The sequence below is a fragment of the Clinocottus analis genome, unplaced genomic scaffold (genome assembly GCF_023055335.1).
Source record: "Clinocottus analis isolate CAN_PGR_092001 unplaced genomic scaffold, fCliAna1.0.p SCAF_19, whole genome shotgun sequence".
In the NCBI taxonomy this organism is placed as follows: domain Eukaryota; kingdom Metazoa; phylum Chordata; class Actinopteri; order Perciformes; family Cottidae; genus Clinocottus; species Clinocottus analis.
Genome location: NW_027175920.1, coordinates 5,027,440 through 5,049,166, shown reverse-complemented (window position 1 = coordinate 5,049,166; position 21,727 = coordinate 5,027,440). Strand labels below are relative to the sequence as shown.

At 39.7% G+C, this 21,727-nt stretch overlaps 1 protein-coding gene across 2 annotated transcripts; it reads left to right on the top strand.

The window, feature by feature from the left end:
* Nucleotides 1–2,500: 2,500 nt before the first annotated feature.
* Nucleotides 2,501–20,804, top strand: polr3a (polymerase (RNA) III (DNA directed) polypeptide A). Of its 2 annotated transcripts, XM_068583722.1 has the most exons (32): nt 2,501–2,683; nt 3,111–3,246; nt 3,420–3,557; nt 3,986–4,157; nt 4,273–4,427; nt 4,856–5,095; nt 5,484–5,646; nt 6,141–6,277; nt 6,351–6,454; nt 6,542–6,683; nt 7,256–7,396; nt 7,541–7,610; nt 7,980–8,107; nt 8,184–8,322; nt 8,744–8,908; nt 9,160–9,332; nt 10,015–10,126; nt 10,535–10,653; nt 12,187–12,324; nt 13,206–13,376; nt 14,840–14,953; nt 16,020–16,055; nt 16,447–16,533; nt 16,629–16,711; nt 17,146–17,316; nt 17,546–17,639; nt 17,788–17,880; nt 18,505–18,669; nt 18,844–19,008; nt 19,608–19,739; nt 19,831–19,963; nt 20,049–20,804. In XM_068583722.1, the coding sequence occupies exons 1-32, from the start codon at nt 2,640–2,642 to the stop codon at nt 20,195–20,197; spliced, it is 4,209 nt and encodes a 1,402-aa protein (XP_068439823.1). In that variant the 5' UTR covers nt 2,501–2,639; the 3' UTR covers nt 20,198–20,804. The 2 variants fall into 2 exon arrangements, with proteins under 2 accessions (XP_068439823.1, XP_068439824.1); XM_068583723.1 differs by lacking the exon at nt 16,020–16,055.
* The last annotated feature ends 923 nt before the right edge of the window (nt 20,805–21,727 follow it).

The following is a 21,727-nucleotide window of genomic DNA, read 5'->3' as shown; positions in this document are numbered from 1 at the left end:
GTGCACAACATGCGTGCGGACAAACACACACAGAGCAAGAGGGAGAGGGGCCTCTAAGCGAGGAGCTGACACCATTGCAGAAAACATGGTAAGAAGAGGAGGAGGAGGAAGAAGAGGGAGGGAGGGGGATCAGCCAAGCTGGATATGGAGAGCAAGAGCTGTATTAGCCACCCTAGCTACACACTATCTGCTCATTACTTAGTCATTAGCAGGGCCACGGTTTTAAAGGAGGGAGGGATCAATCAATTGTCATGGGTCAATGTTTTGCAGCACCATTATGAACCTTGGGTGGCTCTGTAAATTAAGCACAGTAATTACTCATGTTAATTACACAAAGATGGTGGTCACATTGATCTACAAATACGTTTTGCATAATGTAAATGGTATGATGAGTAAACACTGGGTTGCACTTGAGTATTTAAATGGTCGCCCCGCACTGATCAGATGAAAGCGGTGGAAAGGGAGCACTTCTCTCGGCTCGGAGGGGTTTCTAATCATTTATTTATTTTTTGCACTGTGGTGCTGAAACCATTAGCTAATCAATTAGTCAATTTACAGTAAGAACAACAATTTTGATAATGTATTTACCGTTTATCATTTCATTCCAGCTTCTTAAATGTGGGGATTAGTCAGTTTTACTTTTTGATTTTGGAAATGTAGGTCGATCAAAAAAAGCAATTTAAAGAAATCATGTTGGGCTCTGGGAATTTGTGGTGGGCATTCCCAACTATTTTCTGGTTAAATAGACTTGTCAATTAAATTAAATAATTCATCCAGAGGTCTACAACTAGCAAGTACACTCCAGATTTATTGAAAATTGGCAAAGGCCATTATCCGGTCATCGCATATACACTGAGGGCTTCAGCACGTATTGAGCAAATGTGAATTTTACGCAAATAATCTCAAAGCATTTCTCTAAATCGAAATCTAATGTGCAGGGACTGTGATCAAGTCCCGGGAGCAAGAGAAAGAGAGAGAGAGAGAGAGAGAGAGAGAGAGAGAGAGAGAGAGAGAGAGAGAGAGAGAGAGAGAGAGAGAGAGAGAGCAAGAGAGAGGGAGAGAGGGAGAGAGAGAGAGCAAGAGAGAGGGAGAGAGAGAGAGAGAGAGAGAGAGAGAGAGAGAGAGAGAGAGAGAGAGAGAGAGAGAGAGAGAGAGAGAGGGAGAGAAACATTATTTCTCATTCTTCGCACGAAATTTCCGATTCCTCCACAGGGAGCACTGTGTGTGTTTGCTCTTGATTGAAAGATTAGCCCACTGTATGTGATACATAGTTTATACACAGATGATCAAGAGGCACTTTAGGGCAGGCTCGAGGAGCTGCCTCTCAAGCTGAAGGAAACATTGTTAGCAACAGTCCCTCAAGTGTTTTGAAGAAAATGTATTGTGCCCTTTACATATATTTAAACAGACTGCACGATCCAAAGTTATGTGTCATCATCAGATGCAACATATTAGAAAGACCCAGCTCTATGGGGATGCGTTGCCTCCAGAGGCAGATTTCGAAAACCCAGACCATGTTGAATACTATATTAGAGGTTTAATTAGAGGCACTTGGTGATGTAAGTGGCAGCAGAATTAGAAAATGGAAAATCAGATACAGCCAGGCAATTTTCACTGTCGGTGGTTATCAGTTGACAGAACAATTAATCAGCACAAGCACGTTGTGGAAGGAAATCCTCATCAGGAAGTCATCAGCCGCCATCAGCACTCCCACGCCAATGCATGAAACAACACAGGTATAATAGGTTTGTTTAGTCTCTGCATCCTTCCTTTCTGCATTTCTAGCCATTTTAAATGCATTTGATGCCATCTAGAGGCAGGAATTCATACTGTAACACATGTATCCCACGGGCCAGCAGCAGTGTCTTTTGAAATATCTTTTACAAATAATCCTCATAATCTTATTACTGCCACTTCACTGCTGAATGACATGAATAAGCACAAAAAGGATGTATGCAAAATGTATGGTAACACCCATATACTATTACATGTTGTTATCTTTGCCTGGTAGAGTACATTTATTCCCTGATCCTCACCGTCATTATGAACATAACAACTGTCCTTTAAGCAAGACAAGGTTGACCATAAATATATAACATACCATAACATATTTAGTTTGCACACTTTACTCGCCAAATCCCTTCTGGAGATATTACATTGTTTTGCCGCTAGGTGTCAGCACTAATTTAAGACTGGTTGTGCTCGCGCTCCCTTGACTTCTCTTTTTTACTGTTGTCGCTTATGTTGCGTTCAAATACTCCTTGTAAACTTGTTCTTTCTAAAATAAAAAATTGGTGGGATTTCCAGTATATTCCGTGTACTCTAGGGCTGAGTTGTATGTAAATAAAAACAATATAAATAAACAACAGGCCAGCATTCAAACGTTTCATAGCATCTGTTTAATGTTTAAGGAGTTAAATTGCTAGATTACCGATGTACCCTGAAGGCAACGCCTGTTGTAGCTCACGCCTTGTGTTGTCAACGCTATGCATGTAGCATATCTGGCTGCTAGCATTTGAACATGAGTGAAGTGAAGTGACATCGTGCTGGTTACAAGCACACTTCTGGTCCGCTGTAATGAGGACAAAAATAACAGTTTATTTATTCGTGTTGTAGTTTGTTTAGACGAAGCTGCCAAAATGGTGAAGGAGCAGTTTAGAGAGACAGATGTGGCCAAGAAAATGTGAGTATAGGAACACTGCTAGCTAACTTTAACTAGTTAGCTCACCGGTTAGCCAATGTCAGTTGGCAATGTGGCTAATACTGCCGACGTTGTTTTTCATAATAAAGAGGATACAGTGCCCCCGCCAAACGCCCAGACTGATTCACAGATGTTGACGTTAACGTCAGTTGTCCAACACGTGTTAAATAAAGAGACGTTACTGTCTGATGCTGTTTGTTTCATCAGCTACTAACGTCATGTTAGTGGTTTATGAGCATTAATCAAAGCCTTAAAATCATCAATAAGGATGCATTTAGTTTGAAGTTTAAAGTTAAAATAAAGTGCATGAAGTGTAAGTGTTATGTGAAAGTGACAAGTGTGTGATAAAGTGTCACTTCACACTTTTGTTCTTACTGCTTTCTGCTTTACTTGTTGTATTTGTTCACAGAAGCCACATCTGCTTTGGGATGAAATCTGCTGAACAGATGCGTCAGCAGGCCCACATCCAGGTGGTCAGCAAGAATTTGTACAGCCAAGACACCAAACACACACCACTGCCCTATGGAGTGTTGGACCACCGCATGGTATGACATGCACAAACACTTGTCTTACTCCTGTTTGCAGTGGAAATGGGAAAAACACTTGGCAAGAAATCAACATGCAATAATGCCGTCACCCGTTTCTGATATAATTTCATGTCGCTGTAGTCCATCCTCTTACTGCAGGGTTCATGTCGTTGTTCTCATGTTTCCTGCAGGGCACCAGTGAGAAAGACAGACCGTGTTTGACATGTGGGAAGAATCTGGCAGATTGCTTGGGACATTATGGCTACTTAGATCTGGAGCTGCCTTGTTTTCATGTTGGCTATTTTAAAGCCACCATAGGAATCCTACAGGCAAGTTCACAGTCAAATGTATTATCCTGGTAATCCACAATTAGTTAGTCATTTGGGGTCTAACACTTTGTGGAAGACAATATCCGACGGTTGGTGTAAATTAATAGGGGTGACCAAAATTCAGTCAGAAAGCTTGGAAGTTGAATTTAACAAGATTTGTAATGCAGCAAGCAAACATATATTTTTCCTTTAGGTGTCACTAGAGTATTACAATTGGAACAGGTAGAATATATTCTCTATGCGTATCTGTTATACAAGTGAATATGTGTATAAATCACCATTAGGATCATGTTTATCAAAGCTTTTATTGTAGTGTTATCCAACTATCCAACTATATTGTAAATGTATAATTCTTAATAATTTAAGCATTTCTGTGAGACAATGTATCAACACCCTCATTGTGATGTGGTATTCCTTCATGTCTCCAGATGATTTGTAAGACATGTTCGAGCATAATGCTGACGAAAGAAGAGAAACTGCAGTTCATGGATATCTTGAAGAAGCCTAACCTGCCGTATCTCCAGAAACGAGGGTTGAGGAAGAAGATCTCTGATAAATGTCGCAAAAGAACAATCTGTCTAAGTTGTTCAGCTTTCAATGGTGAAAAGAGAGATTTTCTCTCTGGATATTTACTTTTCCACACCAGTTTTTTGTGCTTTCCATCTAGATGTAATAATTGGAGAAAATTAAGTCATGTGTCCCTTTTTCTCTTTAGGGCCAGTGAAAAAGTGTGGCCTGCTTAAGATCATCCATGAAAAGTATAAAACAAACAAGAAGGTGGTGGATGCTTTTGTGTCCGAGTTTCTGCAGTCCTTTGACACTGCGATTGAGCACAACAAAGTGGTGGAACCTTTGCTGACCAGAGCACAGGTGAACTTTTTACACTTTTTTCACGCTGACTTTGCAGTTGGTGTCATTAAATGTTGTCACGCTGTGATATGGCAAGGGATGAGCTTACATGAGACGAACAAGTACATTAGTATTTGTTTGTTTATGAATGAAACAAGGAATTTAAGTTTACTTTGAATGGTTGCTCGTATTCTTCTTCTATTATTAAGAAATTGTGCATATTTGACCAAATAAAGAAAAGGGTTTTATACAATATCATGGGTATATTCCCCAATCCAGAGGAGTGGTTATTGAATGGAGTTACTCATACTTATGGGTACTTAAGATTAATAATATACATATTAAAAACCCTTAAAAAAATTAAATCAGACACAGATGGCACAGCGCAATGTATTTTTAAGTATTTTATCTTAAAGAAATACTTACAACCTTGTGTTTTGCGCCTTCAGGAAAACCTTAACCCTCTGGTGGTGCTGAACATGTTTAAGAGGATTCCCCAAGAAGACATTCCCCTGCTGCTGATGAACCCTGAGGCAGGGAAACCTGCGGACCTCATTTTCACCCGCCTCCTGGTGCCTCCGCTCTGCATACGACCCTCTGTGATCAGCGACCTGAAGTCGGGCACCAACGAGGATGACCTCACCATGAAGCTCACAGAGATAATCTTCCTCAACGATGTCATCAAAAAGGTTGGTATCTATTATTGATGGTGGCTACTTGCTTCCTATCCAGTCCAGTTCATTTGTAGGGACTTAAGAGATTTGGGCCTTGAAGACTGTAAACTTAAGACTACAAGGAGGCGCTAAGTTAAATAAACTTAAATAAGCAGCAGTGGGCAAGTGGCCATAAATGACTGATATCAGCCTTTAATAAAGAAAAACAACATTATTTTCCTTAAAAGATGATATCGCTCTGCTATGTCTTAAAAACTTCCCTTTTCCTTGTCTCTAAAGCCGGTTCAACAAATACTAACAAACCAAACACTGCTAAGTGTTGTAATGAGATGACTGTTGAGGCCTGCTGTGGGATTGACCCACATTAACAAACATTTTTTAACATTTTTTTTTAATCAATTAGCATCGTATGACAGGGGCAAAGACCCAGATGATCATGGAGGACTGGGACTTCCTCCAGCTGCAGTGTGCTCTTTACATCAACAGCGAGCTTTCTGGCATCCCTCTCAACATGGCACCTAAGAAATGGACCAGAGGATTTGTGCAGAGACTTAAAGGGAAACAAGGTATACCGTATAATTAGACCTGTGACATCTAACTGTAGCAACTTTACTGTGCAGTGAATGCCATTAGCAAGTACAGGAAAGAGAAAATGAGCTCTCAGCATTACCTGCCAAACTGAGCTTACTGACTGACCTTGTTATAAAGCTGCTTTAAGATATTCATTTCAAGCTGTAGAAGAGGGAGCGTTTTTTTTATGTCTCAAATGTTAAGTGTTTGAGATTGGTACATCAATTGATTTTAACCCACAGTGTTAAAATCAATTGATGTAACAATCTCCGACAAACACTTAACATTTGAGACATAAAAAAAAAACTCTCCCTCTTGTACTCCCTCTATTGATTTGAACCCACAAGGTTCAAATCAATTGACACATGTTGAAGTAATTTGTCACTAGACATTCATTTTGTACTCAGCTTTGTACAATTGAGTGAAGAAAACTGAACGGAAGTGCACATTTTAAATTACAGTGACTGATTTAGTTGCTGTACAAATTCAGGTCGATTCAGAGGAAACCTCTCAGGAAAAAGAGTGGACTTCTCTGGCAGAACTGTAATTTCCCCCGACCCAAACCTGAGGATCGATGAGGTGGCTGTCCCGGTGCATGTGGCCAAAATCCTGACGTACCCAGAGAGGGTAAGCCTCACTAAACTAGACTACCACTCCCATGGCAGAACTGAAGCTAAATGTGACGCTATGTTTGTTATAGGTGAACAAAGCCAATTTAGAGCTAATGAGGAAACTGGTCCGTAATGGTCCTGAAGTTCATCCCGGAGCCAACTTTATCCAGAATCGTCACACGCAGATGAAAAGGTTCGGCTTGCTGCTTCTTATGCAAAACATAACAAGTAATTTATTGCTGTGGTTCACCACCAAAAATGTATCTTTTCATCCGGTCAGGTTTTTGAAATATGGAAACCGTGAGAAGATAGCTCAAGAGCTGAGGTTTGGGGATGTGGTGGAAAGGCACCTGATCGACGGAGACATCGTCCTCTTCAATCGACAACCCTCCCTGCACAAACTCAGCATCATGGCCCACATCGTAAGCTTAGTTTAAGTCTACGCTGACTTTCTAACTTACTGATCTTTGTCATGTAGGAAGTGAAGTTTTGACAGGTCCTGGAAGAAACCGGAGGAAACTGTAGCATCTTTATGCACTTTTATGCTCCTATAATAACTAAATATCTTTTGAACACACATTACTATTTGTTGTACACTAATCAGCATAGACGCTTGACAGATATTTGTGACAGATTGTAACAAGGCATAATTCAAGTTACCTGTGCCTTAAACAGTTTTCTTAACGTTTAACATAGTTTTGATTCAGTGATTATAATCAATCAGACACAGGTTTAGGTAGGTTGTCACATCGTTTTAATTAGTATTGGATATCTTATAAACGCGACAACTATAGTAAGAGAAAAGATACATTTAAATAAAATGTGACGTGTTTCGGATGAAAAGAGCTGTAGAGTGGTTAAAACGAATTGATGCTATGTTCCAAAGTTGACAGTATAAAGAATATGTGCCATGTGCAAAAACCTTACAGGATCACTCATGTTGTAAATCTATGTTTAGTTGATTTTGGTTTTTTTTTCTTCCTCAAATTTACAGGCCAAAGTCAAACCTCACAGGACGTTTCGGTTCAACGAGTGTGTGTGCACCCCGTACAATGCCGACTTTGACGGTGATGAAATGAACCTGCATCTCCCTCAGACTGAAGAAGCCAAAGCCGAGGCCCTCGTCCTGATGGGGGTATACATCATCACAACACACATGTTCCATTGAGAAATACACACACCTAACAGTGTTGACGTTCCACAATGAAAAGATACCTCTGGCAATTGTGGTGTTCCTAGGAAATTGCTGCAATTTGTCACCAATGAACTTTTCTTCCAGACAAAAGCAAATCTTGTCACTCCAAGAAATGGCGAACCTCTGATTGCTGCCATTCAGGACTTTATAACAGGTCAGTGCAGTGACGGTGGCAATCAGTCACAGGGGTCTGTTTTCATATGATGTGAGGCTTCTGGTGCTTTGACTTACAGGCGGATATTCTAAAATATATTTGTATGGTTTAATTAAGTGTTTTATTCAGTAAGGAGAGTAATATGACTCCTTTTATCAATAGTAGCATACTTTTTTTTTAATTAAAATGTTTTGTTTCATACTTTTTATTGCATAACTGGGTGCTTTTGCCAGTAGAACCAAAATCATAGCTGGCATGCACCTTTTTTTTTTTTTTAAAAAAGAAAGAAAATTATAGATCTTGTGCATTTTCCCCTTTGATGAGTTTGCGTGCCTGAATTTAACTTTATAGTTTATTTCTACCTCCTAGGCGGTTATCTCTTGACGCTGAAGGACACCTTCTTTGAAAGAGCAAAAGCCTGTCAGATAATCGCTTCAATCCTTGTGGCCCAAGATGAAAAAATCAAGATCTCGCTCCCGCGCCCGTCCATCATGAAGGTTCTGCACTCTGGGGAAATTACGTAACTCTCTGTTTGTGGCTTGGCACTAATATTTTGCTGTGTTTGTCCATCAGCCCATGGCTTTGTGGACGGGCAAACAGATCTTCAGCCTCATTCTAAAGCCAAGCAAGGACTGTCCCGTCAAGGCGAACCTGCGGACCAAGGGCAAACAGTACTGTGGCAAGGGAGAGGATCTCTGCTCCAACGACTCATGTGAGTTTCTTCAATAGAAATGTCCTCGAAACACACCAAATGAAAAGGTCATAAAACGTATCATGACCTTTAATTAACCATTTAATGAGAGAGTGTGAGAGAGAGAACACAACAGCAAGGTGTTTCTTTTCATAGTCTCAATTCACGGGTAAACACTTTTCTGATGTTTTACAAGGAGACACAAGAGCTGGTTGATATGATTGAAAACAATACAACTACACATATACTGTATATTCAATATGAAAAATGTTTGCAAAATAAAAAAGATAATGTGCAATGCACTGAATTGTGTTTCAAAGCCACGATTAATTATTCCAAGCTTTAAACAACCCTCTGAAACATTACCAGGTGTCTCCTTGGTGGTGTTTCTATTCTGTGACCTAAGGACATAAATTCTCGCTTTTTCCTGTCAAATTTCCAGTCGTGGTGATCCACAACAGTGAGCTGATGTGTGGTTCTTTGGACAAAGGCACCTTGGGGTCAGGCTCCAAGAACAACATCTTCTACATCCTGCTGAGAGACTGGGGACAGCTGGAGGCTGCTAACGCCATGTCTCGCTTGGCAAGAATCGCTCCGGTGTATCTATGTAGGTGGTCCTGAGGGAAATAACATTTCTGACAATGTTCTGAAAATTGAGCAATCTGTCAATCTTTGCACCTGTGAAACACAGAGAAGATGATGACAGAATATGTGACTCTGTTGTAATTTGGTACATATTAGGTCATTTTAAATTATTTGTCAACAGACAAATGTTTAGCGAACCTTGATGATCTATACGGATGCTGATTGCAACTCCAGTTGATTTTTTGAAATTGTTTACACCCCCTTCACCTTTAGCCAACCGCGGCTTTTCTATTGGCATTGGTGACGTGACACCTGGCCAGGGTCTGCTGAAGGCCAAACAGGACCTGCTGGATGAAGGTTACACAAAGTGTGACGAGTACATCGACGCTCTGCACACGGGCAAGTTGCAGCAGCAGCCAGGATGCACTGCAGAGGAGACTCTGGAGGTAAGCGTGTATGCATAATTATTGTAAAACATCAATACCAATGTGGATTTACATAAATCATTTGGGTCCTCACTTCTGCATGCCATTTAATCAACCATTCAAGGTCTTTCATTTAATACCTTAATTTGCAACTGACACCACGTCTTCCTAGAGCGCTAACAAAATATTCACACCCAGGGTGAATCATCAGTGATTTGACAGACTTCCTGAAGCGGAAGAACCAGTAAATTATTTTGAAATGGAGTTAGATACTAATTGAAGTTTGTGAGGTTGGTGGAAAGCTTGATCTCGGGAGTATATAGACTAATATCATTGATCTAAATAAATTATTTTAGCCACCATTGTTGTGGTATTTCCATTTTTAACTTCTCTGCATCTCTTGTCTTCTTCCTGTTAATTATCATGTCATAACCAACGTTGGGCTACTGTTTGGGCTGCTTTTAGACATAAGAGGAGCAATTACTCACCGAGACACTGACAATTTCTCAAGAGAGGAAAATCTCAAGATAATGAAAAGACTCAAATGCATTCAGACTCTGACACGCACCACTGAGTTAGTGTTTGTAGAAAAGGTTTCAAACAGCTCCTCACACAGTTATTAACAACATAGTTTTTGACTTTGTTTTGCTTGTCTGTCATCCACCAAGGGTGCTTTTATTCAGGATGTCTTTCTTAATAATAGGCTCTCATCTTGAGAGAGCTGTCCGTCATCAGAGATCGAGCTGGTAGTGCCTGCCTCAGGGAGCTCGACAAGAGCAACAGCCCTCTTGTCATGGCTCTTTGTGGCTCCAAAGGTAAGCTCTCTGCAAAGGAAGCGTGAATAATAATGACATCTTAGTTTGTTAGTTAGTTGTAGATTTTGAATTGATCTTTGTGAATGCTGAGGCAATTATCCTCTGTAAAGACTTTGTTCCTCTGACAGTAACCTCCAATTATAAGCAGGAAGTAGATGAAAACTCAGCCACGATGTGAATGTTTTTTCTAAACTTCAGTCAGTTGTAGAAGTTTTTTTTGGTTTCAGTGTGGGATACAAAGTACTGTGTTTCAATCGAAGATGTAGCTCTTTACATCACAGCCACTTTGAAGTTCATTATTTTGTGGTTAGTTTACTGGCTTGTAAATCGACAGCAGCTCATTATTATACATTTCTTGTTTGTGGACTGTCTCACCTTTTCATCCATTTCCTGTAAATATACATACAGGGTCTTTCATCAATATCTCCCAGATGATTGCCTGTGTGGGTCAACAGGCCATAAGTGGTTCTCGAGTACCTGATGGCTTTGAGAATCGCTCCCTGCCTCACTTTGAAAAGCATTCAAAAGTAAGAACCAGTTCATGTATTAAATGACACATTACACGAGCACTTTCTCTTATCTGTACAGACTGATTTGTATTCTCAGTGACTCATCAGCTCTGAAGGGTTCTGGCATGGTCTATTTGAAATCGGTTCACATGTTATTACAGCTTCTCATTGGCTAAATCTTATAGCATCTGTCCAATCAATGTCTGTGCCGTCTCGAGTTATACAGTGGTCCCTCGGATACGTTCCAAAAATAACCCACAATAAACGAAATTTACAAAGTAATGAGCTTTATTTTTTACCATTATTATACATATTTTAAGTCCGTAAAACCCCTAACCACACACTTTTCTCCGACAGGCATTAACATTTTCTCACATTTCTCTCTTATTTAAACACTCTCAAAGTTTTGCGGATTTCAAAAATAAGCCCAAACATGTTTCATTTTAATGAAAAAAAATGTCATATTAATGATCAATCTGCGAGGTCCTCTAGCCGCGCCTCTTTGTCCTGGCGCTGCACCGCTCCGCTGTCTTTTTAGCCGAACCTATTCTGTACCGAACGTAATCTGTACCGAACGTAATCTGTACCGAACGTATTCTGGACTGAACGTATTCTGTACTGAACGTACGTATTCTGTACTGAACGTATTCTGTCCTGTACAGGAGACACTGCATGGTGGAGATTGATTGACAGGGGTGTACAGTACAGTCCCTGAGCTTAATGACGGCGCAGAACACAATGCGCGTTCATACTGAATGCTGTAAAAAAAAAAAAAAAAAGCAACAAAAAAAAAAATCTGCGAGTCCGCGAAAGGAGAACCTCGTTATAGCGAGGGACGACTATATCTTTCTTTATCCAAGAGGGGAACATGGGAGGGCTCCTATATTGCCTTTTAGTAACAAGGACAGCACCAAACGACAGACAGACTTTCTTTCCATCTATCCATCTATACATGCATGTACAGATATACACTCACAACATAATTATCTCAAGGATATGTCCAAGGTGAGAGCTTGTTTAAGTTTGTTGTTCCTCCTTCTCAAAAGAGGAACGAAAAACCAAGCCAAGCTCTCACCTTGGACATATCTATAAAATAATTATTTTATACACAAAAGAGGAACCAAAAACCAAGCCAAGCTCTCACCTTGGACATTTCTATAAAATAATTATTTTATACACAAAAGAGGAACCAAAAACCAAGCCAAGCTCTCACCCTGGACATTTCTATAAAATAATTATTTTATACACAAAAGAGGAACCAAAAACCAAAGCCAAGCTCTCACCTTTGATATATCTTTGAGACAATTATGTTGTGAGTGTATGCATATTGATAGTCTGTCTGAGACTGGCTCCATAATAAGGAATGTTGATGCATAACGTGAAATTACTGTTGTTATTTATGTATTATGCTATTCATAAGATGCATTCAAATACTTATTCAGGCATTGATTACCACGGCAATAGTCAAAGCTTGGGAGCATTCGGTTGGGTCTAAGTCATTTTACATGTTTCAATGATCCTCAGCTTGGCTGCTTAATGTTTTTTCTCCAGCTGCCTGCTGCGAAAGGCTTTGTGGCTGACAGCTTCTATTCGGGCCTGACACCCACTGAGTTCTTTTTCCACACTATGGCTGGTCGTGAAGGTCTGGTCGACACTGCTGTGAAAACCGCAGAGACTGGATACATGCAGGTAAAGCCTAAAGGGGTTTTACCCAGGGTTGTTTTTTTTTTTGTTGCCATTCTGATATCACATATCTGACTGTATGTATCTGCAGTGTCCTTCATACTTATAGGTTTTACATGTAACTATTCTGCAGCACACACTTGTAATATTGTGTTTTAATGGGATTCATCACTTCTACCAACCTCTTTTATTTCTTTGTTAGACAAATCCCTGTCCAGCCCATAATCTTCTTTTAGTAAAATGTCAGGTTATTGTAGAGGGACAGTTAATGTGGGGTTTGTATTGTCGGATAATTCTTTAAATAGACATTCATAATCAAATTAAGCAATTCATAATTCAAAATTACAATGTGTGATGCCACTGTAATGGTTTGCATTGTATGCTGGGGCAACTCTGTTAATAGAAGGTTATTTTATTATCAAGTACCTTTGTTCCATCTATTTTCTATTCATAGTTTAATCTGAAATATAAGATCATTGTTAAATAGTGGAAAATGACAAATAAAGTTCATAGATCCCAAATAACATAACATGTTGGTGTTTTTTTTTTACACAAAATTCATAAATAACATTAACCAATATTGTTATAATCTAAATCTTTAGCTTCCCTCAACTTCACAGAGCTTTGTTAGGTGTTTCAGCTAGATGTTAAGCGGTCTGGCCCGTAACTTCACTGTTGGGTTCACACTCACCACTAATACTTCTTCATCTTTCTAGTGTGACATTTTGTCTAAAAAATACAGAATACAATTGAGCCCTGAATTAAGTTGAATCTCTGATGTATTTTCACATATATGCCTAAACCAAAAGTACACTTTCAAGTCAGTGCCGAGGCTTTTTTCATGCATCTGTCACTGATATTTATTGTGCTTGTGCTTGCTTGGACAGAGGCGTCTGGTTAAGTCCCTGGAAGATCTGTGCTCACAGTACGACCTGACAGTACGCAGCTCCACTGGCGACATCATCCAGTTTATTTATGGCGGCGATGGTCTGGATCCAGCTGACATGGAGGGAAAGGATGAGCCGCTGGAGTTCAAAAGAGTCCTAGACAACATCAGGGTGAGAGGATAGTTTTTGGATCTACTTTGCTTTGCATTTTCTTTCTTCTTGCCCACTGTTTTCTTTCTCCCGCTTAAAACACATCCACACCTATGCATAGATAAAACCATGTTTTTATTTGCAAATCAATAGTATACACCATCATTATTTTATTCTTACACATTCTCATATGTCCGTGTCTCAATTGTCACGGACTATTTTAGGCAAGCGCTCCGGGAGAAAAAATAACAGTAGTCTCCTGCTGTGTGAAGCAAACTGCCAGCTTTAGAAGCAGCTCATTTGCAGAGAAGCTTTTTATTTCAACATTTCAGCAAAATTCAGCAATTTAAAATACATTTTCCCAATGGGAAAGCAGTCTAGTTGGCTGAGTTATTTGATCAGTATTTGAGAATACAATTCATCTATTGGGTATCATCGACAACCTCATTTTTGTTGTTCAATTCAAGGCATTAGAACCTCTACCACGCTCCAATTAGCTGAGAAATAATGAAATGCTCGGATTAACAGGGGACAACAACAAAGACAAATGTCATTTTTGTACACAAGGCATTAAAACACCTTATATCTTCAATTATTATCAGTAAAACAAAAATCAAGCGGTTTTTTTTCCTCAGTTTGTAACAATTATACATTTTTTGTTATGTTCACAGGTGTTTCTGTATGTTCAGTGTTATTAGCGTTCTACAATCAGACTAATGTGCCTCCTGTCTTTACCGCAGTGACTGTGGTGATTCATAGTGTACTTGCAAGACGAGATTGATGCCAGAGACTGAGAGCTCTGCAGCAAAACCATCTGCTGCATGTTGTTGACAACACCGACACAAACACTTAAAGCTGTGGTTCTCAAGCTTTTCATAATAATAATATAATAATAATGAATTGTATTTGTTTTTCTGTAAATAACATAATTGTGCGACTCCATCTGTGCTTTTATAAATAACAGACTAAAGAAAATTGCAATCACTTTCAAGTAAATCAGATTGCTCCATCAGACGAAAAAAAAAATATCAAAATTGCAATCACTGAGAGCAAGGAAAATCCTTGCAAAAAAATAACTCATATTTAGTTACTACTAAATAGCTTAGCTTTGTGTGTGTCTGTGCGCGTCTGTGTGTGTGTGTGTGTGTGTGTCTGTGTGCATCGAGGTGAAACTCCATCGTGCGCGAGACAGAGAGCAGAGAAGTGTTAATGCGACAATGTAGAGACAGAAATGACATGCTGTCATGAAGATAATATAAATAACATCAGGCCGTTAGTTTGTTCAATAACAGAACAAGGTATAGACCTCTTCTATAGGAAAGGAAACCTAAATTACATCTGGTGTGATCTGGCTCTATAGAGCGCCCTCCTATTGTAACGGTAGTGGAAACACTTTAATAGTATACCTTTCTATGGGTTATTTGTGTGTTAAGGTGAGTCGTTTCTCTCAATGACCTCCTTTTGATCCCCTCCGTCTCCCGCAGGCGAACTACGTGTGTCCAGACGAGCCTTCACTCAGTCAAAACGAGCTGGTCCTCACTGCTGATGCCATCACGAAGAGAGTTGACTTCTTGTGCTGCAAAGACGACTTCCTGGAGGTAAGTAACCTCATCACAGTAATGTGCTGGCAATCAAAGTTCTATTTTTTCTTTATACATTTGTTTTTCATACAAAATGCAGAAGTTTAGAGAGTGTGTCTCTTTCAAGCTTGTCATCAGGTTGCTATCTATATTTCTATTACCTTTTAAATCAAAGAAGCTGATTTGTCAAGGTAAAGTGGGTCATGCTGGGATGTATTGTGTAGCTGATTTGCAGGAAACGGTTAACAAAAATAGAAATTACTCTTAAGCGCTCAACGCTTCTACCATCAGGTATCTATCAAGGTTGAACCATCACTAAAATGTTTCTTTAGTTATCACTTTAAGTAAATTCACTAGTTTATGAGAAAATGCCTGGATGTATTTTTGGTATTAACATCTCTGCTGGTCTTTCTTTTCCCAACTGCTTAATTCTTAAGAATAGATTTGTTTAAATAGTTTTGGGCAGAAGAATAACTTATTTGTCTATGCTGACAATGTTAGTAGAAAAATACATAATGCTAATAATAATAATAATAATACATTGTATTTGTATAATGCTCAAGGCACTTGACATAAGGTTACCAGTATTGCCAGCCATATCCTTTAAAATCCAAAATGTGTTTGAGATTAATCCGAACCATTCGTTTATAATTAATTACTTAAGCAAATACAATTGATGGATATGCAAGAAAATGACATACAAGTTGTGGCAAAACAGCCACATGTCCACTTGTATTTCAGAATAACAATCACTAGGTTTTTGTTGTACAAATTTAAGAAACCAAAAAACCTTCCACTCATGTGCTATTGATCTTTTTTTTTAAAAACTTTTCTTGACTGATGTTGCATCCTCATTCTGGCAAATGGTGCGGAGAGAAAACCATTACACCACCTATGGTTGTAGTGCAACAACACCACAGAACATTATTTTGTATCTTTTAGTTTTGAACACTGTACTAAAATAGGAAATGCCATGGCAGAAAAATAGTTTTCTTGGATGTAGTTAATTAAATAATCCAAAACCATTTACATGCAGTTACTTGCTGTCAATAATTCATGTGAACCTTTCCCCTCTTTTGTGAAGGCGTTAACTGACACAGGCTCAGAGAAGTACCTGGAGGTATAGTGACCGAGCATGCTGAATTGTGGTTTAACTGATTCGAGAATGTTGTGTCAACGAGCGCTTGAACGGATTGAAATTTTTTTTGAATAACCACATTGTTTCTATTTTAAAAGCCTGCGTCATTGCGGTTAGATTCATGCTTTGACATCTGAATGCTTTCTTTAAAGCAAAGCAGGCGGTTTTTGTTTATTTCTTAAGCGACTGCTCAGTGTGATTTACTAGGAGTTTGCATCGGTCATGCCTTTTACTGTAATCTCTAACTACTGCATGGCAGTGTATCATGTCAAACAGCATACAGTTTGGTCCCACTTCATTATTTGCTCTGAAAGATATTAATAAGCCTTTTGACGAGACCTGTGAATTTGTTTTCTTTTTCCCTCAACTGTAGGAGATAAAGAAATTTACTAATAGTATCTCAGAAAGGATCAAGAAGACCAGGGACAAGTACGGCATCAACGACAATGGCACCAGCGAGGTACATGGGCCCAATACAGCGTGGATCATTATGTCACAATGTCTTTAAGTGCAGCTATTTCTGTAACTTAATTGCTCATCACTATTACATTGCAGCCAAAGGTCCTCTATCAGCTGGACCGCATAACGCCCACGCAGCTGGAGAAGTTTCTTGAAACCTGCAGAGACAAGTACATGAGGTACAAGACGCCGAGTTTCATTCTAAGCCTCGTTGTCTTTGTTCAGCAAAACAGTTGATTATGTCCACACACACCCACAAGTTTGGGTTTACGCTGCAAGAATACACTGAACTGCAGATTAAGTCTCAGGGTAGTGTTATGCTGGAAAATAACTAGTTTTCAAACCACATCAGAGAGCAGGCATCAACTATCAAATGTTGTTTCTTTTAACACTCTAAATATGAGGATAACAGCAGGCGTTTTCAGTTGTCTCCTTCTGGAAGGCATTCATAGTGTCACACTCATTTGTAAACACAAAAAGACACTGGGCAGAGCTGTTGAGATGAAGTTGATGACATTCGTATGATAATCACCACGTTAATTATGATTCAATCATTAATTCTCATTTTGATGAAGGTTGAGTCAGGCCTCTTATCATTCGTTTCCCCGCACAGAGCCCAGATGGAGCCCGGCTCAGCAGTAGGGGCCCTGTGTGCCCAGAGCATCGGAGAGCCTGGTACTCAGATGACCCTGAAAACCTTCCACTTTGCTGGCGTGGCGTCCATGAACATCACTCTGGGTGTGCCTCGCATCAAAGAGATCATCAATGCCTCCAGGAACATCAGGTATGATGTATAATTGGATTCCCTTATGTTCCCTCTGTCATAATTACCATGTTCTTCTACTTGTTTGTTTTTTACTTTTAATGAAGCATTCATGGTTTAGACACTGAATTAGCGCATTAAGCCGAATTAGCTCTACTGGGCCGTATAAATTGTCTTTTTGTCACAGTAATGAATAAACCCCTGATTTGCTTTGAATAATCCATTGAATGGCCCTCGATTCACCACTCAGCACCCCTATAATTACGGCTCACTTGGATTTGGAAAACGATGCTGACTTCGGCCGGCTGGTGAAGGGAAGGATCGAGAAAACTCTTCTCGGAGAGGTAGTCCACCCACCAGCATATTTTCAATGTGTCTCGTTTACATTCTTCTCATTGAATCAGAGATATTAAATTGATGGTATTTACTTGAGGGCACCAGTTGTTCCGAAGATGAATCGTAATGAATCCAAGGGCTCTCGCTTCTCTTCAGATTTCCGAGTACATCGAGGAGGTTTTTCTTCCAGACGATTGCTTCATCCTGGTGAAATTGTCACTGGAGAGAATAAGGCTGCTGCGACTGGAGGTACGACGGGTTCTTATTTTTACTGCAACAGCGTTTCTATATTTAAAATGTTAAAAAATTGTCTGTGCTACATTATTGATTGCTTCACAATCTGTACACACACGACATCACTATCCCGGGACCTCACATCGGATCAGGAAAAACTCCCCCAAAAAACCTTTCACAGGGAAAAAAGGGAAGAAACCTTCAGAAAAGCAACAGGAGCATCCCTCTCCCCAGATGGACAGAAGCAATAGATGTCATGTGTACAGAATGAATAACAGAATTACAACACATTTATTAAATATGACAGAAATGATTCATTTCAGGAGTAGTTGGCATGGACCACGATCCAGATGAACACGATCCATGTCAGCAGAAGGAGGTAGCGAGAAGGGGCATCAGCAGGGCTGCCATGGAGTAGCGCTTTGTGTTGTGTGTTAACATAATATTATTATATATATATATATATATATTGTTTTTTATATTGTTTTTTTATATTATTTTAATATGCGTCTCTTGTGTACACTTTACCTGTCTGCTGCTGTAATCCTGCCAAAATCCCCACTGCAGGACTTTATAAGCATTTTATAATTATTTTATTTTATTTACCTATTTTATCTCGTTTTTTTGTTTGTCTTTCAGGTAAATGCGGAAACGGTGCGTTACTCCATCTGCATGTCCAAACTGCGAGTGAAACCAGGAGACATCGCTGTGCACGGCGAGGCGGTGGTGTGTGTGTCTCCGCGAGAGAACAACAAAAGCTCCATGTACTACGTGCTGCAGCAGTTGAAAGGGGAACTTCCGAAGGTGATAATCTGCTGGTCTCTTAATTGATGATTAGAGTAACTGAAACTGTTTGTTTCTACAACTCTGACCAGTAATCTGGTATGAACCTGTTGTGCTGAATGTTAATCCAAGTGCTACTTCCCATAACTAAAAAGTAAACGTGTGCATTGTTTTTGTAATTCCTCCCGGGGAAAGGTGGTGGTACAAGGTATACCTGAAGTTTCCCGAGCTGTCATTCACATTGACGAACAGAGCACCAAGACTATGTACAAGCTCCTGGTGGAGGGGGACAACCTGAGAGCTGTCATGGCAACTCACGGAGTGAACGGAAGCAGGACCACTTCAAACAACACGTATGAGGTATCATTAAAGGGAGATTTAAACCCCAGAGGTGCCGAAGCTCGGTTTTGAGCTCTGCATGTGTCCTTTCTTTGGTTCCACATCCGTCACTAAACCTGTAATAACAAAATATTGTAGTCTGCACATAAACAAATAGCAACAGTATTCAGGTCAGCTCAATTGAGTGAGTTTGAGAGTGTTAAATTAGTAGGTATACCAAGCTTTTTTAACAGTCGCTTGGTAAACCCTATCTTCATGAAGATTATAATGTTTATTGAAGCTGTAGAGAGGTGTTTATTAATTTGTTTTGTATTGCAGGCTGATGTTGCTTGTCATGTCCAATTGTATCTCATGTGTTTCATTAGTTTGTTAAAGGACACATAAATGCTGAAGAATGTTTGAAAAACATCCAATCGGTCTCGTTGACATTATTTTTCTCTCTCAGACTTCAGGAGGAATATGAACAACAATGCAGCATGTAAACCAACACTAGCTCAACGTTCGATTGTTTTTTGTTGGTCCTGGAGCTGCTTCTGACAACAGAAAGACCTTTTAATTTATATATTGACTGCAGGTATCAGCTTTTTTTCTTTTACAAGCTTTCCTATGGATTTTTCTAGGTTGAGAAGACTTTGGGTATAGAGGCAGCTCGAGCCACCATCATCAATGAGATTCAGTACACCATGGTGAACCATGGAATGAGCATCGACCGGCGTCACGTCATGCTTCTAGCAGATCTCATGTCCTACAAGGTATGACCAGTCTAAAGGTGGATATTTTCTCAGTGTGTGTGTAGTTGGGGGTAATTTTCACCTGTGTGCATCCTGTCTTCTGGCAATAAAGGGGGAGATCTTGGGAATCACAAGGTTCGGTTTAGCCAAAATGAAGGAGAGTGTCCTCATGCTGGCCTCCTTTGAGAAAACAGCTGATCATCTCTTCGATGCCGCCTACTTTGGACAAAAGGACTCCGTCTGTGGTAAACTGATGCTTCATCTCTGTTAAATTGAAGTAAACCCTTTTGTATTAATTGGGCTTTAACATTTCCTGTGTTCCCGTTCCAGGAGTGTCTGAATGCATCATTATGGGGATTCCAATGAATATCGGGACGGGGCTGTTTAAACTACTACACAAGGCTGACAAGGATCCCTCTCCAGTCAAAAGACCGCTCCTCTTCGACAGTGCAGACTTCCATATACCTCTGATTACATAGCAGTGAGGAAAGAAGCTGCAGGGTTTGTTTGTTTTAAGTTAATTGTTTTCCTAAAAATCTGCTGTCTAAAGACTTCTTTAGATTATCTTCAGCAAATACAGAAGTGCCTGCCACAGTGTTAAATGAATTTCTTTGTTGGGATCCAAAAAATATTTTTTTTGGGGCGGGACGTCATGGCCTCACGGACTGTGAGGACACTGCATTCATTTTACAAAGCAAGTTTGTCAAGGTTATGTCGTGCCTATTGGTTTTCTTGGGGGCCTTTATATTTGATTGTGTTCCTCTGTTGTTAAGATGTTACATAATCTTATTCTCCCTCAATGTACTGGCACTGAACATGTGTGCAGTAGACATTAAGATTACCTCTTAATCATGAAGCAGACTTGATCTCTTCTGGTTTACTTAGTTTTGCATTATAATATAAACTGCTTGTTTTTAGCTTTGCAGCTTCGAGACTTTTTTTTTTTCACACTGTCAAAAAAAACTTTGGGTGTCTTTTCTTTACAAAAAAAATCATACAAGAATCGGTTGAGCTCATTGGGTAAACATTTGGCATCCTGTTTGAAACCTATTCATGTAATGTATATAATGTAATAAAAATATTTGATCCAGGTAAACATGGGAAAGTTTTTTTCTGTACATGTAGTGAAGACGGGCACCCTGTTGACCAATCACTTTCTAAAAGCAGACAAGTTTAAAAAGGTGTCACTGACCTCATTGAGGATGCCACAGGCCTGAGGGTAGAAGCTCTTCCTCAGCCCCTCGATGCAGGCCCGGACATGGACAAATAGTTTTATCTTCTCACACTTTTTGTTATGCTAGTCTTTATTTATCATCCCCTGAACTACAATATAACTAGCAAGTCTTACAGCATCTGTTTTTTCATTGTCAATCATACAAATGCATTTGAACATTATCTCCCAGTTTTTCATAAATCCAGTGCACAGTAATTATGAGTTGTGCAACACGTCAAATAGGCGTCATGTCCCACACCCAATGTCCTTTTTTTACTGCAACTTGACTGTTCCCGAGGCATTTAAAGGCACGGTGGTTATTCTAGTTTTTATATGGCTTATTTGGAAGACATACATTTTTAATGGCATACTGCATTAAGTCATTTTTGGGTAGCATACATTTTTAATGACTTTCTGGTGTTTTATACTAGAACTTTTTTGGTGACGTATACTATAACTTCTATATAACATTTTCTACGGAGGATCGAATCCGGGCCCCTGTTGCTGTGAGTTGACTGTTTTAAGCCACTTCACCACCGTGCAGCCCAGGTCACGTCATTTATTTTTAAACATACTATTCTATAATGTAGGTGCTGCACGTGATCCCCGATCCCGGGCTGTGTGGAGTTTGCACCTTCACCCCGTGGCGGGATGGTTCCCTCCGGGTTCTGCGGCTTCCTCGCACAGTTCACACACAAGCGGCTCAGGTTAATTAAAGACTCTTAATAGCCCGTAGATGTGAGTGTGAGCGTGGATGGTTGTCTGTCTCTGTGTGCCATGAAATAAACTGGCGGCC